This window comes from Cystoisospora suis (genome assembly GCF_002600585.1).
Source record: "Cystoisospora suis strain Wien I chromosome Unknown contig_470, whole genome shotgun sequence".
NCBI classification, from domain to species: Eukaryota; Apicomplexa; class Conoidasida; order Eucoccidiorida; family Sarcocystidae; genus Cystoisospora; species Cystoisospora suis.
In genome coordinates, this window is record NW_027153271.1 from 733 (window position 1) to 16,589 (window position 15,857).

A 15,857-nucleotide genomic window follows, 5' to 3' on the forward strand; every position below is an offset into this window, starting at 1 on the left:
TGTATATATGTATGTGTATATGTATGTATATGTATGTATATGTATGTATGTTTGTGTGAGTATGTACGTAAAGAGATGTACGGGTATGTACGTATGAATGTGTATGAATGCACGCGTAGACTTAAGAAGGAGACACTGCCGGCCCCTCCGCTCATCGTTGCACATACATGTAGGTATCAATAGATAGGGAGACACACAGACTGGTACATATAGAGAAAGCGATAAACAAAGAGAGAGATCTACATACATGGATGGATACAGATACATCCACATACATGGATGGATATAGATACATCCACATACATGAATGGATATAGATACACATATAAATAGACACGCGAACAGATGCAAAGATCGAGATCTTCATAGTCAGGACAGGGGTGTTGTCTTTGTGAGACACCAACAAGACTCCTCATGCAAGAAAAGCAGGCACAAAAAGATCGTCTTCTCTTCACCTTCAACACCATCCTCCAATCTCTTTCTTTCTTTCTTTCTTTCTTTCTCTTCTTCGACTTCTTGTCTTCATTAATTCACGAAAGACGTAAAGACAGAGAGAGAGCTATGATCATGACAAAGAAGAAGTTGTTTTTTCCCTGAAGTGTTTAAGTTAGGGTGTGCGTTTGCCTCCTCGTTACCTTCTGGAGTCTTTCAGGATTCTTCATATCGGCCTTATGCTGTCGAGCAGCCCAGCGTTCACCTAGGAGGAGATTTTTCTCTTTAAGACAAAGATACCACAACGCATGCAGATCCTCGAAAGACTTCAGCCTTAGGAGACACGCAGGCCAAGCATCTCCGGCTATGGCATTCTTCTCTTTCTCTTTCGCACCGATGGATGGATCGAGATAACCCCCTAGGAAGGAAAGAAAGAAGAAAAGGACAGGCAGAAGGAAGGAACACATGCAAACAACATACAAAGAGAAAGAGAGAGAGAAAGAAAGAGAGAGAGACTGGGGGAGGTAGAGAGAGAACGATAGATGTGCGGGTGTATAGAGAGATGTGTGGAGATCGGAGAACGGACATAAGACCCACATCTACGTAGATAGACGGAGAGCGAGGGAGAGAGACATGTGTACAGGAAAATAGGTAGATAGATATAGATAGATAGGCAGATGTATAGATATAGGGAGAGAGGTAACGGGGTTGGAGTATTGCCGAGAGAACGAGAGATGACGGCCCAGAGATTTCTTCCTTCTACCCACCTGTTAGATGAGCTACGTGATATGTCCGTGTGAGGAGATGAGTAAATACGTGATTCAAAAGCTACAGAAAGATCAATAGATAAATAGAGAGATACATACAGCGATACATACAGATAGACGCGCAGTTTCGAGCTGAAGAGAGAGGAAAAGATGAGAAGGAGAAGAACAAGAGACAGGGTAGAGAAAAGAAAAGAAGATGAAAAAAGCACGACAGTGAAACCAGCTAGCTACACGTCATAGTAATAGTAGTAGTAGTGATAGATCAGGAGGAGATAAGATAGAAGAGATACACACGAAGAAGAAGATGATAAGAGAAAGACTTCATACAGCCACCATGACTCCTCCTCTTTAGTCATCTGAATCGAGACTATCTCCGGGCGTTGTTGGCGAAGAAGTATCTGATAGATCATGGATAGGGGTTGCAGGGGCAGGTAAAGTTCTATTATGAGATCTATCATAAGCTTCTATGAGAAACTTAAGCAATAGTAAGTAGAAGAGAAGAGGAAGAGGAGGAAGAAGAAGAAGGGGAAGAAGATAGAGGCTTACCTTTCCATAGCTCCTCTATTCCTCTCCTGGGAGGTGTCGTTGCAATGCCCCGCCGAGTACTTAATTGCCATAGAGCTCCCCTCGCAGCCGACAATAGACCTCCATTCATCCGCATCATCTTTTCCTTTCTTCTTCTTTCTTGAACTTTCTTCTTCTTTCTTTCCCCTATGCTTCGCTAACTATCTCCCTATCTCCGTTTCTAGCAAGGAAGAGAAAAAACGAAAAGAAGACAAGAGAAATCGCAGTCAAAAGAAGAGAGAAAGAAGCATGGCCTATAGAGAGAGAGGAGAACGGGAAAAGAAGAAGAAGAAGGAGAGAAGAAGATCAAGATGGAGAAGTTGAGAAGGAGAAAGAAGATAAGAAGAGATCGTTCTCTTCATGTTGAGAGAAAAAAAGACAGTGACGCCAGGACATAAGGAAGAAAAAAAGAAAAAGAGAGAAAAGAAAATGAAGGGATTTCCTGGAGATATAGATAGAGAAAAGAGTCTTGACGTGAAAGGAATCTACACCTGCATAACACCATCGAGAGGAAGAATAAGAGAGACGTTACGTGTGTTTCTTTCTCTCTGGCGCCTCAGGACCGGGTGATTTGGAAGAAGAAAGAAGAAAGAAAGTGTGAAGGAGAAAGAGAAGGGAGAATAGAGGAAGAAGAAGAAGAGGCAAAAAGGTCAGGCAATGATTCGAACGAGGGACATTGGAGATGCGCTGCCGGAGTCCGTAGTGGTTTAAGCGAGAGAAGTTGAGTGGATGGGAGAAATACTGCGGAGAAAGAAAGAGAAGGCGAGAGAAGAGAGAAAGAATAGAAGCAAACAGACAGATGGCTTACGGGGGCAGCAAAGAAGGAAAGGGTTGTCAAGCTGTAGAAGCAAGAAAGGAAGAGAGAGACGGTAGGGGAACAAAGAGATGTGGCAGAAAGGAGGTAGCAAAGAGAATTCACATCATGACGAAGAAAGAAAAAGATGAAGAAGAGAACAACCTTGAAGCGAAGAGGGGAAGGATGAAGTGTCTCTCTAAGCCAAGGGAGAGAGATAACACTAGAAGAACGACTGGAGTTCTTCGTATGACACATTGCATGCGTCTTTTCATCGGTGTGTTTCTTTCTCCGGAATCTACAGTCAACGGGAGACAACGAGGAAATCCGGGAATTCAATGCTTGGAATGGCATCATAGAATTGGGTAGCTTAATTTTCATTTCAAAAGAAAGAACAAGGACAACTCCCCGAAGGGCGGATTTTTTGAAGCAACTAGAGAAGCGAAAGAGGAACATACACACACATCGCTAGGGCGCCTCAGCCAATCTGTGTGTTGAGTCTCCTCTTTCTCGTCGGGTCGTACTCCTCTCTGGTCAGAGATTGAATGGGTCGTTCGTGATAGTGATCTTCCCGCCCGCCTCCGTCCATTCATCGTGGTGAGCCGATGATGTATGCCATCATTCATGCATGCGTTCAAGTCCTAGTTGGTACATTGTAGATACACCAAAGAGACTCTTCCTAGGGCTAGATGGAGGCCCCCGTAGAAAACGGAGTGGAGACTGCTTGGGAGGGCCGCTATGATTCATTAGGGGCACAACGAAGCCTCAGAGAAACGCACTTTTTTCCTTCGCTTCTCCCAGAAAAGACGGGAGCTATGATGGGGACAGATCAAGGGATGGATGATGACGATGACGGAGATGCTAGGATATGTTGACTGTCTTATTATCCAGGAGCAAGCGCCGAAGAAGACCCGCGGAGAGACGGTGGACGGACAGGGGTAGGGAGAAATGACGACGGGGGAGTTGCGTGTTGGTAGGATCGGCCGATTGTGGTGGGAGGAAGAAAGCCCTTCACTCCTACTGTCCCCGCAAGGGATGTCGGCAATCCTCTGGGGGGTGTAAAATAGGTTCGGAAGTAGCTACTGTTTAGTTTCTTTCATTTTGATGGGGAAGAACTCTTCTTCCATCGGCACCATGTGTCATGATGCGTTCTCCATAGGGACTTCTTCAGCCGGCGAATCTAGCTAGGTAAGGAAACCCCGGGGACGGGGAGGAGGAGGTCTCGGACGAGGAGGAGGAATGGAGAAAGAAAGAGAGGGCTAGTAGTCGGAAGAGGGCGGGGAGGTGCTAGCCAATCGACCCGCCAGGTGTACAGACACCCCGGTATGGCTTGCTACCGGACGGCCTGGTTGTGACCGGGGCCCCGTCCAACCACAATAGTTTTTCTTTCTTTTCTTAGGGATTGTGTGGATGACCTTTGTTTTGGCTTCATTGTATTAGGCTTTAAAGAAAGGAAGGACGGAGAAAAGTCTCTCCTCTTCTCTGTGCATTCATCCCTCACCGTTCAGGTGTCGATACTGGCTGGACTGTCCGGCCGAGAACCGATGAACTAAACTAACCGTACCCGACGGACGGTAGCAAGTAGTCAGGCATGTGACACCTCATTGTCCTTTTCCGGTGTGAAGTGTGAGCTCGTTCTTTCTGTTTGTATTCTTCATCTCTCTTTCTTCCGTGTTGTCCGTTCTCTTGGCGAGAGAACACTTGTAACAAGACAGCATCCCTAAGCCTTCTGACCCACAGAGCCTGAGGCGGTTGGTGCAATCCCGACAGGCAGGAGGCCGTACAGTCCCGATTATCTTTTAGAGAGGGAAGAGAGATCGAAGCCGGCCTCCTCGTGGTTTTTCTACCTGACTGCATGTGGAATCTTTTGAAAGAGTTACTGGAAAGAAAACAAAGCAGGTCAACCGCACCCCCTAGGTTGTCTATGTGCGGAGCGAGGTTACCATGAGATTTCCCTCTCTGTAGGAGTCTAGTCATCTCTCTCTGCTTTTGTCCTCTCTTCCAACCGTCGGACTTAGCAAGCACCCTAGGTCTCTCTTGCCTGTTTGAGAGAAAGAGGGAAGACGAGAGAGTCTTACCGGGGGATAGCGTCGTGTGTGTATTCGTGTAGGTCTTAGGCTTTAAGGTGGTTGTCGAAATACAGGAGGGGGAAGGTAGTAGTCTCTTAAGAAGGTAGGATCCTCTCGCTCTCTCCTGAAGGATTTAACGAACGGACTCATTTTCAAAGGCTCGGCAGTGTACATACACCAGAAATTTTTCATCATGACGCGTGTAACAAGAATCCCTGGCCTCCTAGTGGGCGCCTCTCTAACTCTTCTCGTTTTCTCCTCTTATCTTCATAAGGGAGAAGCTCATCAGTCTCTTCAGCAACTCTTTGGTAAGTTATGTTCGGCTGCTCTTCCTTTTCTGTCTCTTTCTTTTCTGTCTCTTCCTTTGTCCTCTTCTCTCTATATACCTTTGGAAGGAGGGGATTCCATCTGTTCATTTTTATCTCATTCTCCTCTTTCAACGAACTTCCGGCTGTATGTTTGGTTCGCCTTAATGGTGGGTGCGAGTCCCTTCGTCTTCTTATCCCGTATCTATCTCTTCCCAGTTTTAACACTGTTCTATAGTCGGGTCATCTCTCGATGTAGTCCGGTACCTGCGTATGTACCCTATGTATATCTCTCTGTATACATAAGTATCTGTATAGACATATGTATAGATGTGTAAATGCCTCAACACTATCCCATCTACCCACTTGTGCATACATACGAATATCCATTTTCTTCTCTTGCATCATCTTCGTAGCTCTTCCCCTACAAACCTCTCCAGCTCCTTTTTCTCTTTCTTCTCTCTGTTTTCTCTGTCTATCTTGTCGTCTGTGTATGGTGTACATCTATCGTCTTCTTTGCTTCTCCTTGCAGCTAACTTAACGTCCCGTGAAGCGATTATTTCGCGTATTAATGAACTTCGAGCTGGAGAAAACGGCACAAGCTCAGATCTCGATATGAAGACTCTTTGCCAGGGCGCAGGAAGTAACAAGACTACTTTTAGTGAAGAAGAGGACCTAGACATCTCCACAGCAAGCGAGGACTCAGTCGAAACACGTGAGCTCTCTTTCCTCTCTCCTATGCCAAGAACGAGACTACCAAAGTGTTGAGGTTTGTAAGAAGAAGGGGGAGTGGCGTCATTTCCTTCTCTCGATTTCTTGCGGCTATGCGTGTATATCACTTGTCTTTGTACTGATGTACTCATACTCAACTCCATCCTGAACCTATGTACACATATATATATATATACAAGGTATCTAGATAAAAAGGATGTATATCTACATCTATCTAGCCATCTCTCGTGGATCTATTCATCCATCTATCCTGGATTTGTCTACCCATCTATCCTGGATTTGTCTATCCATCCATCCTGGATCTGTCTTTCTCCAATCTGTCTATGTATCTGTATGTAGATTCGTTGATGTGCATTCTCTACATGTGGCTTTCTTGGTCCTAGCTTGCTTGTGTATGGGGCGAGTGCTTTGTTGATGCAGGCGAGCAGAATGTGCAGAAGCGGTCTGACGACAGAAGAGCTGCTCTCTCATCTTACACTTCAGACGGCTCTTCGTTCATTAAATCAGATCAAGAACACTCGAAGAAATTTCGTGACAACGCGAAGCAGCATCTGGAAGAAGTCTTAGGATCGAGTGTGAAGGGCCACACTGTCTTTCAGTTAGGTGTCAGCATGGGTGCACTCGAACTCGCCAAGGTGAGAGATAGGGGGAGAGAAAGACCAAGATAAATAAAAACGCCTTTCTAGCCGTGCATGCATACCTCTGTAGATACCCTTGTGTTCGTACGTATGTCTATATAGATCTGTAGATCTGTATGTGTATGGATCATGTGTTGCTGTAATTGTATATCGGCGAGAGTATCTATGAATGGATTCTGTCTCTTAGGTGTAAAGATACGGACTGGAGGTGTGAGAGAAGAACCATTTGCATGGGGAGAGACGAGCAAACAAAATGTAGACCTTCTCTTCACGAGTGTGTATTCGAGTGTACATACAACGTGTATATAGGTATCCTGATTTTTTGCCAGGGTAAAAGTGTATACGATGGATAAGAGACATCTCTAGGAACATACGTTGTTCACATCCTCCTCCCTCCCTTCACGCTCTGTACTGCGGAAGAGGAAGGACAGTGTGATCGCATACTATGTATACATCCATTCCCAGTACCTACGGGCCCACTTCGTCGTAAAGGTGTTCGTTTCTCCATTGTGTTGCTTGGGACAACAGAAAGCTAAGAAGGTGATCATTCTTGAGAAGGACGCCGAAGCTTGTAATAAGTTTCTCACCTCTTCTCCAAGCGTGTGTAGACTGGACCAGACAGTCCATCTCTTCTGCATGAAGCCTAACGATCTTGACGCACGTGCAAGCAATGAGGCCCTTTTCAGCATGGCTCAATCGGTAAGTACGAGGGGGAGTAGCACTAGTAGTAGTAGTAGGAGGTGGGATAGTAGGAGGAGTCCATTCTCTCGGGGTGTGTGGCGGGGTCATCTTTCCCCAAGCCGATCACCTCTTGAAAGAAACTGTCGACCTTCACACACAAGCACATACGTGGAAAGCGCGTTTTTCTCTCGGCTCTTTCCCTCTGTCTCTCTCTCTGTCCGAAGCTCAGCTAGTAGCCAATCAGACGAGGAGTAGTCGTAGTAGGGATAGCAGTAGCATGACCATGGTGTTCGACGTCTTTCAGCTCTCTTACAGAAGGGAGCATAGGTAGGTGGGAGGTCGTAGGATTCTGTCAGGCATGCCTAGAGACGCTTGTATGACAGAATAGATGAAAGGAACCATGGAGGCGATGAGGCCTTCATGGAGAGAAACGTGTTCAGAACAGTGTTGATGTGTCTGCCTTTGTCATCTGTCTATATCTGGTCCATCTATGCGGGTCCATCATCATTCCATGTGTATTTCTATCTGTCCATGTCTACCATCCGTCTACCTATCTCTCCCAGCACATGTAGAGCATGGGTCAATAGGCCGATGTGAATGAGAGAGGACAGACAGAGCGATAGACAGCAATAAAGGAGGTGGGAGTAGGCATGCAGGCAAGCAGGCAGGCAACGGAGAACAGTCAGATTTCAGTCAGTACATACTGCATCATGCGAATGGGTGTGCGTATGTATCTCTATAATTATTCTATTGCCTACGGCTACGACGATTACTCTTCTCCTTCATAGGTCAACATATGTATGGTAGGTTTGTTGTCCAGGGGTGTAAGTGTATTTTGATCTGATCATTGCCATCTTCATTTTCTCTCTCCAGCTTATCCAAGACCAGTTCGAAGATGTGCCTCTGGACGTCTTGATCATCGGAGGCTCGTACCCTGTAGCTGCGGCCGCAAAGCTCTTTCCAGAGATCGATCAATCGACGACTGTCGTGATGCAGCATCGTCTCACACGTGAAGCTCGGAAGGCCTTAAGCGAGCTCTTCCGTGAAGATCTTCTTCTACTTCCTGACGAAATGGATCCCAAAAATGCTGCTGTAAGTCATTTCTTCTCAACCATAACACATAGAGAGAGACAAGGACAGACAGGAGGACAGAGAGAGAGAAAGATGTTTGTATGTATGTAGGCATGCATAAATTCACAGGCACGTACAGCTCTCTTTCTCTCCTGCATACGTGTAAAGACATGGAGTCATAGTTACTTCGATTGCTACATGTACACCTATGTATTGTGCAGTTTTGCTTCGAGTATAGGTACATGTCCATCGATCGTCATCTCCATGAGGTTCATATATACATATATATATATATATATATATGTATATACTATACATACTACCAAGCATAGATGTACGTGGGACGTAGAAGGAAGGGAGAAAGGTGAGTGGGCGTGTTTTTTGATGTAGTGAAAGTGGCGATACTAAGTGACGTTCGGTGGTTACCTGCCTGTCTCTCTCTCTCTTCGTATCTGAGAAGCGAGAACTTGGTAGGAAGATTGTTTGGGAATACAATCATCCTTATCAGAACGACAGCTCATAGATGTCAACAGACCCCCTCCAAGTATGCAGGTGTGTCTACAACTCTCTACATGTGCGTATATACATACATATATGTATGTCTGTGTAGACATACAGGTAGGTAGCTGGGGATGGTGTCTTTTCTTTTCGTCCCTTTTATCTCCGTGTCTTTTTAGCCTCATCGTTATCTTCTCTCTTGTGTTTCTCCATCGTCAGTCCACAACGGTTCTCCTTTTGAAGAAGAAGTACGTACAGCCTCCTTCGGCAGACCACTGGTTGACGTACACAACGTCGGAATGGAGAATGGAGGCCGATGAAAGTGCTTTGAGTCGCTTCAATCAACTGATAGAAGAGATTCTTAAGATGATTGAGACGACCAGAAGACAAGATGTAACGAGTGATCTAGTGCCCACAGAGAAGTCCCGATTGGCAGTTCTTGCCCGGGGGTTCAGGGCGCATCATCACGTTGCTAACGACAAAGAGAGAGAAGCGAATGTTAAGTTTATCAATGAGCTGGAGACAATTGTCAACAAGCACCGGAGCGAGGCGATGGTGCAGACCGCACACATTGCTGAAATGCTTGTAAGCCTCCAGCATGTATGGTTATGATGTCTATTCAGTGCCTCTTGTTTTAAGAGAGAGATAGAGGAGAGCGGGGAAGAATTGGCTGAGTGGATAGACAGAATTGAGGGAATAGTACGTAGGAGCAGGATTGCTAAGGACTTCGCTTTAGTAGAGGAATTTCGAGAGATCTCTCTCCTCATTTGATTGTTCTTTGATGCTGAGGAAGAGGAAGTGGATGACGGGTGTCTTTCTGCTGTCATTCAGAAGTTCGTCTGGAGGGATATTCTGGAGCTATAGAGAGATGGAGGGATGTAAGAGAGGTAGATCAAAGATAGAAGATAGACCTAGATACAGATCAGAGATGGATTGCTAAATTGGAGACAGATAGCTACATCTAGATAGATTAAAGACAGATTGATACATTCGAGACAGATAGCTAGATCTGGATAGATTAAAAGCAGATAGGCGGGTACCTCTAGGATGGATGGATAGATCCACGATAGGTAGCGAGGCACGATGCAGGATAGCTAGGTAGACAGGTTTGTATACGTATGTATGAATGTGTGTATATTGATAGGCCTACGCTAAGGTAGCATGTGATTGTGAGCTTCTCGTCTGTGGGTGTGGACTTTCGTATTTCCTTTTCTCTCGGACAGGATGCGCTAAGCAAAAGACTGAAGGAGATAGCAGCCGAGGTTCGGAAAGCTTCTTCTCTTGAAGATTACTTCGCCCCCCTGGAGAATGCGATCGCGACCCTGAGTGAAGCGAAACGGCCTCTACTTCAAGATATGCTTAATGACTTCATCGCATCAACACAGAGACTCGAGACTTCTAGTAAGTTCTCTTTTCAACTTGTCATGTGTACGTACATCAACCCGGTAGATAGATAAATAGATAGGTAGTGTATGGTTATCGATAGGATCTGTACGTGTTGTTTTTTCCGTGTCTGTATTTCTGTGTAGCCTATCTGCATGGTGCGCATGCATACACATGTGTAGTTTTCACTTCTTGTTCCACAGAGAGGGCTGGATGGACATATCTCACAACAAGTGTGTAGGCTGATATGTATATATATAAGGTATTCCCTCCATGACGTTCTACTGCATGTCATATGCCTTGTGAACTACGAGGAGAGAGAGTGACAGGAGCCTTGCAGGCCTGGTCATTCTACGTGTCACTTTTTCATGTTGGGCTTGACGGTGGTCATGGTGATGTATGTACTTCTTCTTTTCCTGTAGGCGACTTAGTCGACACACTAACAGATATGCTTGAGCTCTTGAACCCCAATCTGTACAAGACGACGGACCACCTCGGCAGGTTTTTGCATGCACTCCGCATCGGAGTGTCCTCTCTCAACGACACTCAGGATTCTGAGATTCTCGTAGCAGATATGGAGAAAACCGTATTCAAAGATATTGACCGCTCTGCCATCAAGGCCTAAAAGTAGTAAAGATGACCACTCTTGATAGCTAATTAGACGAAACAGTTAAAAAGAAAAGAGAACGCAGTTGTTCCGATGTATTTGTCATTCCTTAATGCCAGTACTTGCTACCCTCCGTCCGTGATGTGCAGCCGTTTCTTTTATTTCTCATACAGAGCAGGTGGAGGGGTAGTGTCCGTCATCCATCATCGATAATATGAGGCTAAGAATTGGACGGGAAAGAATGAAGTTGTTTGCTTCTTTGACTAGGTACATGGTGGTGTTTTGTGCTTTGTTAGACCTCGGGGTATGATGTCTGTCACCTACCGTTTTTCGTGCTTAGCATATACCGTGAAACCCACGATGATGATGAATAGTAGAAGTCTTCGACAATGGCTCAGGGGATTCAATCTTCCTTCCTTTCTTCCTTGCATGGTGGTGTAGTGACGTTCTCTCTATCTCCGACTAGTGGGTGGTGCGGAGCAACCACAGTGTGTCCCCTGTAGAGGGGAACTAAAGAAGAGTTGCTACGTGGCTCCAACCATCACAAAGATAGATCGATAGACAGACGAGTGGCCGTTTGAATAGTGCATTGGATGTCTGTCTAGATTTCCCAGTGGTGGCCCACTTTTGGGGCGGGGAGCAAGGAAGGAAGGGGGTGGAGGTGTTTTTATTATTTTTACTGACACCATCGATCGCCTCATTTGAAGCACGATGGTATAAATCATATGAACCCTATGCATGGCAATGAAGTATGAAGATGCATTACTGAACCGACGACGTGGCAAACAACACGGAGTGCACGGTAAACATCGTTTGCCAGCAGCGCAGGGGGTTGAGAAGATGCCAACCTGTGCGTGAGGAGCGGGCGGTCTGCATGCAGGAAAACACAGGAAGGTGGCTGCTGAAGTTTCGCAGTCTTCCATAGGCAGACACCGAAATCGACCGGGAGGATGTGTGGGTGGCTAGCTAGAGGTTGCCATCCAGCGTTGCTAGCTTTTGAAACGCCCGATGGCGTCCCCGTAGATGAGACCTCTCACAATACTGTCAGTGGTCAGGACAGTAAAAGTACCGAAAGTAAAGAAGGTAAATGGCATTGCTGATGCGGAAGCAATTTTCAGTGATCTTTGCGTGTTGGTGCGTCATCCGAGTCAGTAGAAAAACACCTGATGAGAAAAAAGAGACCCGGAGAAAACGGGCCCGTCTCCGTACTGGCAAATTTTTCAAGTCTCTCCCGCGGTGTTGACACTTGCCTTTAAAGCACCGCGTATGATCTGCGCCGCTGGGTTTCCGCGCAGATATCCTGCACTGAGATAACGAGCAGGGGAGGCGGGACGTATCAGTGTAGGTAATACACATGTAGCGGGTGTGTTAGAGTCGAGGCTGGAACTTTGAGTTGGATAGTGCCTTTATCTCGTGCTTGCTTAGGCAATGGCTCAATTCATTTCGAGTCGCCTCTTCGGGGCTACTTGCCAGTAGTTTCGCGTAGAGAACTGCGGCACGCAAGCGGGCCAAGTAATGTGCAAGTAGCGGGAGAGAGCTCGAGTGTACGTTGCCGAAGCATACCGGTTCGACTCAGCCCTAAGGCAGACTGTAAAATCTCCTGACCAGCTTATGTAAAGAAGACATCCCTCGAGCCGAGTAAGGCTTCAATTTTCTTCGGCGTGTAATGGTCATTTGGTTCGCAGGATTGAGACCACGAAAACACACTTTCCGTCGAACTCAAGCATGCCTCTCTTTGCATACAGTTGATAACGAGATAGCATATCCAGACCCTCTCGGACGAGCGTTCATGTTCGTCCCCACCTCTCGAGATGCCAACATGTGGTCTGGATACAACTAGGGTGCTGTTGCCGGGTGACTTTCGTAGTTCAGGCTCACCAAGGCACTCCGTACAACAAGTGTGTGTTTCACTGCCGTGAGCACCTAGGGGCCGCAACCGGATGACAGGCAACACAGTACGTCGTGATTATGCCGGAAGCGGGTGAATATCACATGCCGATTTTTTCCGTCCTGCATGGTCGGAACCTAGGCGCACGCTACCCGGGTCTGGCACCGATCCGAAAAAGGTTAGCAAGTACTTGGCGAGGACTCTTCTGCGTGTGATCAACCATGCTCTGCCCGGAGTGTCTCGACGTCATGTGTGTGGTGCCAGAAGTGGGCAGGTTGTCTCCCCCCGTTCACGTAGGCTACTCACGGTAGGGCTGCCTGGCCAACAACACGATTACACCACCTTCATATGCTTCCAGTGAGTCAACCCAGGATACCCTTGAGTAACTTCAGGAGGCGTGCTAACGGCTGGCTGGAGTTGTCATTAATCTCTGAGGAGCGGTCGGCTCCGGCAAATGCCACGTTAGTAAAGGCGCCTAAACCCGAAGAACAGACTTCGAACACCCGCTCTTGAAATAGCGCGTTCTTTTCTCGTCTTATGTTGTGTCAGTTCGTTGGCAAGAAATGAACCCAAAAAAAGGAGGAAAGCCGAGTACACCCGCAGAGGTCGGCTGCAGTTCGTAACACGGACGTGGCCTTGCATATTCATGCCATTTGCTCGGCAGCACTATTTCGTTAGCACCTTCCTCGGGCACGCTTGGAGTATAACCGGCTACCTCTGTCAAAGATCCCAGCAGTGGGACAAGCTGCCGGACAAGCTGGGCTGCACACGATTGCGCGCGGAGATCTAAGCTGACAAGCAGCAGCGGCAGCAGGAGCGCGGTGAGATGACAGAGCAAAAGGCGCTTATTATGCTCCACTCCGTGCTCCTCGAGAACGGGGAATAGAATACGTCACGACATCCCGTTTCTTGCCGGTGCACAGGCAGCTGTTAGATGAGGTGGGAGACTCTTGATCGCACACCCTCACAGCGTGGGAGTACTACAACTCCCTGCTTGTGTTTTTTTCTAAGGTGTTTCAGACTCAAGGTAGTTCTCCTCCTCCCGTGCAGTCTTTCAACTGTTGCTCCAGAGAGACTGCCCATCGAAATAGAAGCCTCGTGAATGTTGCAAGAACCGCTACAACTCCCGCGTGTGCAGTCAACCCCCTGACCCTCCTTCCACCCCGACTACCACTAAGTCCGCAACTCCTGCTATACACACGGCAGCACACACACGCACACACACAGACTGAGGGTAGCGACCTTCTACCGTCCCAGCTTGCGTTTTTTATTGTATCATAGGCTCCGTCACACCAAAACATATTTACTGGAAGAGGGTTGTCGGTTGGGTTCAAGGCAAGAAAGTAGCTGTGCGCATCTGAGTACATCTAGCCCCATAAGGTCTTTCGGGAGCGGCCGTGTTACAACGTAAGAACCGGACGCGTGGGCCGTCATCATCAACACCTCCCGTGGGTGGCCGCGTCAGCGTTTCTAAGGTTCCCGGAAGACCTCAAAATCTTCACCATATCGTACTCCAGTGTGTACTACCCGCCGGAGGCCCTACTTTTTCTCGCAGGCCTGCAAGATTCTCTTTTTTCTAGCCGAAAAGATATTCGGCACCATGCCGGGGACAAACCCAGCGTCTTCGGAGGTAACCTCGCAGCTGCGAGATCCACAAGATCCTTCACTCGCTGCTGTCTGCTCCCGCGGCGACGTCACTAACAAGCGAGCGGCTGACGAAGCTGACTTGGGAATGCCCGGTTCTTACGAAAATCAACAGGCCCGAACTTGGAATGACTTCGTCGTACTTGATGAGCATGAAATGGAACGCGGATACGTCGTCAAGTTTCAGGTGAGGATCGCTCGCCTCGCGGCCACAACAACCACCCGGGCAAAGGAGACCTCCACAAGACAAGCTACCCTTCATGTCCTTTTCCTCTTAGTAGACTGAAAACGTAATTATTTCAACTGCTGCTCTAACAATGAAGGTTTCCGGGGGGAGTCGCAAGAACTGCATGTACACCCGAGCTTTCGGGTGTCTGGGCACGTCTCAGGCAAGACTTCGGATTGAGCGTTGGTGTTTCTGTTCTGGAGGACGACTGTTAGAGCATCGTCAACTGCAACCGATCTAATGATATGACCTCAAGTCCCAAGGAGGAACAAGGGTTGCGTCTCTCCGTTCTTTCTATGGGAACAGCGAATCTGACTGCAGACAGAGCAAAGATCGCTGCTGGCGGTTCTACACGCTGCAGTCGTACTACTACTGGGAGGATTCCGTTTCATTTCTTTCCGCGGGGCCTTTTTTCTTCTCCGACGAAGCAGTCTCCTGTGTGTGTGTACTGCCTCCGAGGTCTGCTGTCAGCAGAGAGCAGCCGGTCATGTCTCCGGGATCCCATTCCATTACTGGGAGTCTCTTCCCGTAGACTTCATGACATTCATAAGATGCTGTGTTTTCATCGCTTCACATGGATCTGGGTGTGCCAGTGAAGGCGCCACACACATGAACACGCGGGCTGACATATGTATCACTACTGCGGGCACATCAACAAAACCTGCTGCTGGACTAAGGCATCTCAAGCAGACCGCGATCATGGCACAACATCTCCTATTGTCCGCGGGGCGGGTGTTCCTATCACTTTGACTCCGCTTTTCTACAGGATTCTCTCTGGTGCATAGGTCCTTCCTTTCAGCCTCTGCCCCTTCCACCTCACATCTTCTTCCCCATTTCATCTCGGAAGTCTCTCAACGGAATGCTTCCTTTTCAAAGAAAAACACGGCGTCCACAGGGTGCATGGCCGTGAAGTGTGTAGTCGTAGCGTAAGCCACGAGAGAAGAGTAGTATCCCACCCCCTCCGGCTGTCCCATCTTTTTCAACGGCAACTAGAAAACCCCTTCTTTTCTTTAGTGTCTCCAAATCACCGACCAAGGGGGAGATCTGTTTCGAAACGTCTATCTTTGCCTTGTGTATATTGCGTTTTTCTTCGCGCGTGAGACTGCCCCTAAGAACTCTGTCTATCCGCCTATCTCTCTGATGTGTCATATCTCTTTGCTGGTGGCTCACCTCGCACTCATCGGATCCCGGCGTGTATGGTTTGCTCTATGCAGCGATTATGCAGTCGAAGCGAATTATCTATGAGTATTCACGAACGCGTCAGTGCGCGCCTAGAGTCTAAGAGGCGCCTTCGCATCTCTCGCAGGTTCTCCTTTGTCGAGCGTCAGCGCAGGGCTAGGGAGAGACACCAAGAGTATCTAAGGACCCGCAGATTCACCGCCAGGAAGTTCATTGACCGGTACGTACGGACGACCCCACCCGGGTCTCTACTCCAAGATGTATATATTGCGGTGTATGTACACCCTACATATATACATTACATCTGTGTTGACAGCTCTATTGCGGTGTATGTACATGCTCTCCTCTGCATCTCTGCCGTTTGTGTTCTGTGCGGGGAC

At 47.6% G+C, this 15,857-nt stretch overlaps 3 protein-coding genes across 3 annotated transcripts in view; 2 read left to right on the top strand and 1 right to left on the bottom strand.

Annotated features, from left to right (window-relative positions):
• CSUI_001171 (39s ribosomal protein mitochondrial precursor) overlaps positions 1-1,920 on the bottom strand; it is a gene marked incomplete at its 3' end in the record, with an annotated part of 2,632 nt that extends 712 nt beyond the window's left edge. Inside the window, exons 1-2 of the mRNA XM_068061377.1 lie at positions 1,746-1,920; positions 636-850 (exon numbers count right to left, since the gene is read on the bottom strand). Of these exons, the coding sequence (XP_067926645.1) occupies positions 636-850; positions 1,746-1,863 (333 nt within the window). The remainder of the gene's footprint in view (positions 1-635; positions 851-1,745) is intronic.
• Positions 1,921-3,930: 2,010 nt separating this feature from the next.
• Positions 3,931-11,081, top strand: CSUI_001172 (uncharacterized protein). The gene is made up of 8 exons (XM_068061378.1): positions 3,931-4,933; positions 5,463-5,645; positions 6,083-6,297; positions 6,829-6,999; positions 7,855-8,073; positions 8,770-9,135; positions 9,774-9,951; positions 10,356-11,081. Exons 1-8 carry the CDS (start codon positions 4,819-4,821, stop codon positions 10,556-10,558), a joined length of 1,650 nt encoding a protein of 549 aa, XP_067926646.1. The 5' UTR covers positions 3,931-4,818; the 3' UTR covers positions 10,559-11,081.
• A 2,661-nt stretch (positions 11,082-13,742) lies between these two features.
• CSUI_001173 (trichohyalin) overlaps positions 13,743-15,857 on the top strand; it is a 15,941-nt gene continuing 13,826 nt past the window's right edge. The window contains exons 1-2 of the mRNA XM_068061379.1: positions 13,743-14,259; positions 15,513-15,697. Coding sequence (XP_067926647.1) covers positions 14,029-14,259; positions 15,513-15,697 — 416 coding nt within the window. The 5' untranslated portion in view covers positions 13,743-14,028. The remainder of the gene's footprint in view (positions 14,260-15,512; positions 15,698-15,857) is intronic.

What these genes read in the sequence shown, in the direction of transcription:
- CSUI_001172 (XM_068061378.1), top strand. Translation starts at nt 4,819, where the DNA reads ATGACGCGTGTAACAAGAATCCCTGGCCTCCTAGTGGGCGCCTCTCTA. An exon ending in CGAGGACTCAGTCGAAACAC is followed by an intron (nt 5,646 to 6,082) that starts GTGAGCTCTCTT and finishes TTGTTGATGCAG; the next exon opens with GCGAGCAGAATGTGCAGAAG. An exon ending in CACACATTGCTGAAATGCTT is followed by an intron (nt 9,136 to 9,773) that starts GTAAGCCTCCAG and finishes TCTCTCGGACAG; the next exon opens with GATGCGCTAAGCAAAAGACT.